This window comes from Hordeum vulgare, chromosome 5H (genome assembly GCF_904849725.1).
Source record: "Hordeum vulgare subsp. vulgare chromosome 5H, MorexV3_pseudomolecules_assembly, whole genome shotgun sequence".
In the NCBI taxonomy this organism is placed as follows: domain Eukaryota; kingdom Viridiplantae; phylum Streptophyta; class Magnoliopsida; order Poales; family Poaceae; genus Hordeum; species Hordeum vulgare.
In genome coordinates this window covers 456,459,981-456,461,639 of record NC_058522.1, presented here as the reverse complement: position 1 = coordinate 456,461,639, position 1,659 = coordinate 456,459,981, and the positions used below count along the sequence as shown (strand labels likewise).

Below are 1,659 nucleotides of genomic sequence, written 5' to 3'. Positions count from 1 at the left end.
ATGTAGACATATCTTAACATATAAATTCACTCATTTTGCTACGTATGCAGTTCATAATAGAATCTCTAAAAGGTCTTATATGTACATCTTTAATCTACTTACGAAGGGAGTAGAATGCATGTACAATTGTCGCGAACTTCATGAACAAATCTAGGAAATCGATGAATGAATGAGCTATCCCTAACGTGCGGAACCAGTACCATACAAATTTATTGATCACAAAGAACACGAATCCTTTCGTTATTATTTTAAAAAAATATACAAGGGACCGTCGAATTAGCAGGTATTGCATCGTAACCCAACCCGATGTTCTCTCCAACGTCTCACACCATATAATCAACAACGACAACGCCGGCTCGGAAGGTGATCCCGGATCAGGCGGTTTGGTAAAGGCTCGTCGTCGGCGGACAGACAGACATTCTCCCGGCGAGCTTGCTCCTCAGTGCACGCCATGCTCAGCCTGCACGTTCGGCAAATAATAATAAAGCAAGTAAGCAACCAAGATGCTTAAGCGTCCTCGACCAAGATGCATTTCGGAAAGGCGACGGAGAAACACGGCGTGATGAGCTTTCAGTACCTTGAGTACGTGCGACCCGTGGCCGTGGTGCTCGTGCAGCATCACCCCGTGCTTCCTGATCTGCTCCCTGACGAACTTCTCGTAGATGAAGGACGCGCCCCTGAACTGCGGCAGCACCAGCCACGCCACGAATAGCAGCTTCACCTCGTACCACAGCGGTATCCTGCAAGATCGACACCATCATCTTTTCTGCATGCGGAGCAAAATGTTGGCAGCTAGGACTCCAGGAAAGAGCATGCACATTTTGCTAACTGAAAAGGAGAGAACAGACAGCATTCCATTTCCACGATGATTTTAATTACCAGTAGAGGACTTGCTCGGCTGCCATTTCGAAGAGGGCGATGAAGGAGTAGATTATCCAGTAGGCCAGCCATTGGCCGTCGTCCAGCTTGGACGTGCTCTCCATCGCGCAGATGGACGCGTACCTGATCAAAGCCAACAGCTTACACATACACCCACCCCACAGATCTTACCACCAACCCTCACAGTTAACCGCTGCAAGGTGCAACGGTCGACATGAATGAATGTTCACTTACAGCGGGTATACCAGGGTCAGGCTCGGCCTGCAGAGGAAAGAGAAGCACCCATGATCCACCAGATTAGCAAAAACAAGCGATGGAAACGGAAGAATTCACGAGTCGTGAGCTCTGTCATGCTCATGCATGTGCGTACCCTGCAATGGCGTGGAGGTGGCAGATGAGCGCCCATGTACCCTTCGCCATCCCGGCGCCGGAGCTCACCGCGACCCTGAAGGAAAATGTACTGCTCGATCGTGATGGTGCGGAATATGGTTTGAAGGAGCGGGGAGAGGCGCTCGGTTTTTAACGATGACAGAGAAGGGGATGGCAATGGCATCGGGTGCCTAGCTTGGACGTGGCGTCCAAGGCTGGATCGGGGCCCTGGCCCGCCCGACCAGATCAACCGGGCTCGAATCGCGTTGCGTGGGTGCTTCCCTCTCGGCCATGGGAGGGAGCACGCTACGGTTGCCACGTGATGCGCCTTTTCACGAGGCAACAAACCCGCCAAAAAATGTCGTCTCTTCAGGGACTCCTAAAAAATAACAGTGTTTCTTCATGGAGAGC

At 51.1% G+C, this 1,659-nt stretch overlaps 1 protein-coding gene across 1 annotated transcript; it reads right to left on the bottom strand.

The window, feature by feature from the left end:
* Positions 1–212: 212 nt before the first annotated feature.
* LOC123396490 (protein HVA22-like) lies at positions 213–1,357 on the bottom strand. The gene is made up of 5 exons (XM_045091408.1): positions 1,250–1,357; positions 1,114–1,140; positions 880–1,002; positions 578–740; positions 213–460 (listed from the first exon to the last, which is right to left on the bottom strand). The coding sequence occupies exons 1-5, from the start codon at positions 1,297–1,299 to the stop codon at positions 440–442; spliced, it is 384 nt and encodes a 127-aa protein (XP_044947343.1). The 5' UTR covers positions 1,300–1,357; the 3' UTR covers positions 213–439.
* Positions 1,358–1,659: the final 302 nt, after the last annotated feature.

What these genes read in the sequence shown, in the direction of transcription:
- LOC123396490 (XM_045091408.1), bottom strand. Translation starts at nt 1,299, where the DNA reads ATGGCGAAGGGTACATGGGCGCTCATCTGCCACCTCCACGCCATTGCA. An exon ending in CTGACCCTGGTATACCCGCT is followed by an intron (nt 1,003 to 1,113) that starts GTAAGTGAACAT and finishes GGCTTTGATCAG; the next exon opens with GTACGCGTCCATCTGCGCGA. An exon ending in GCCGAGCAAGTCCTCTACTG is followed by an intron (nt 741 to 879) that starts GTAATTAAAATC and finishes TCGATCTTGCAG; the next exon opens with GATACCGCTGTGGTACGAGG.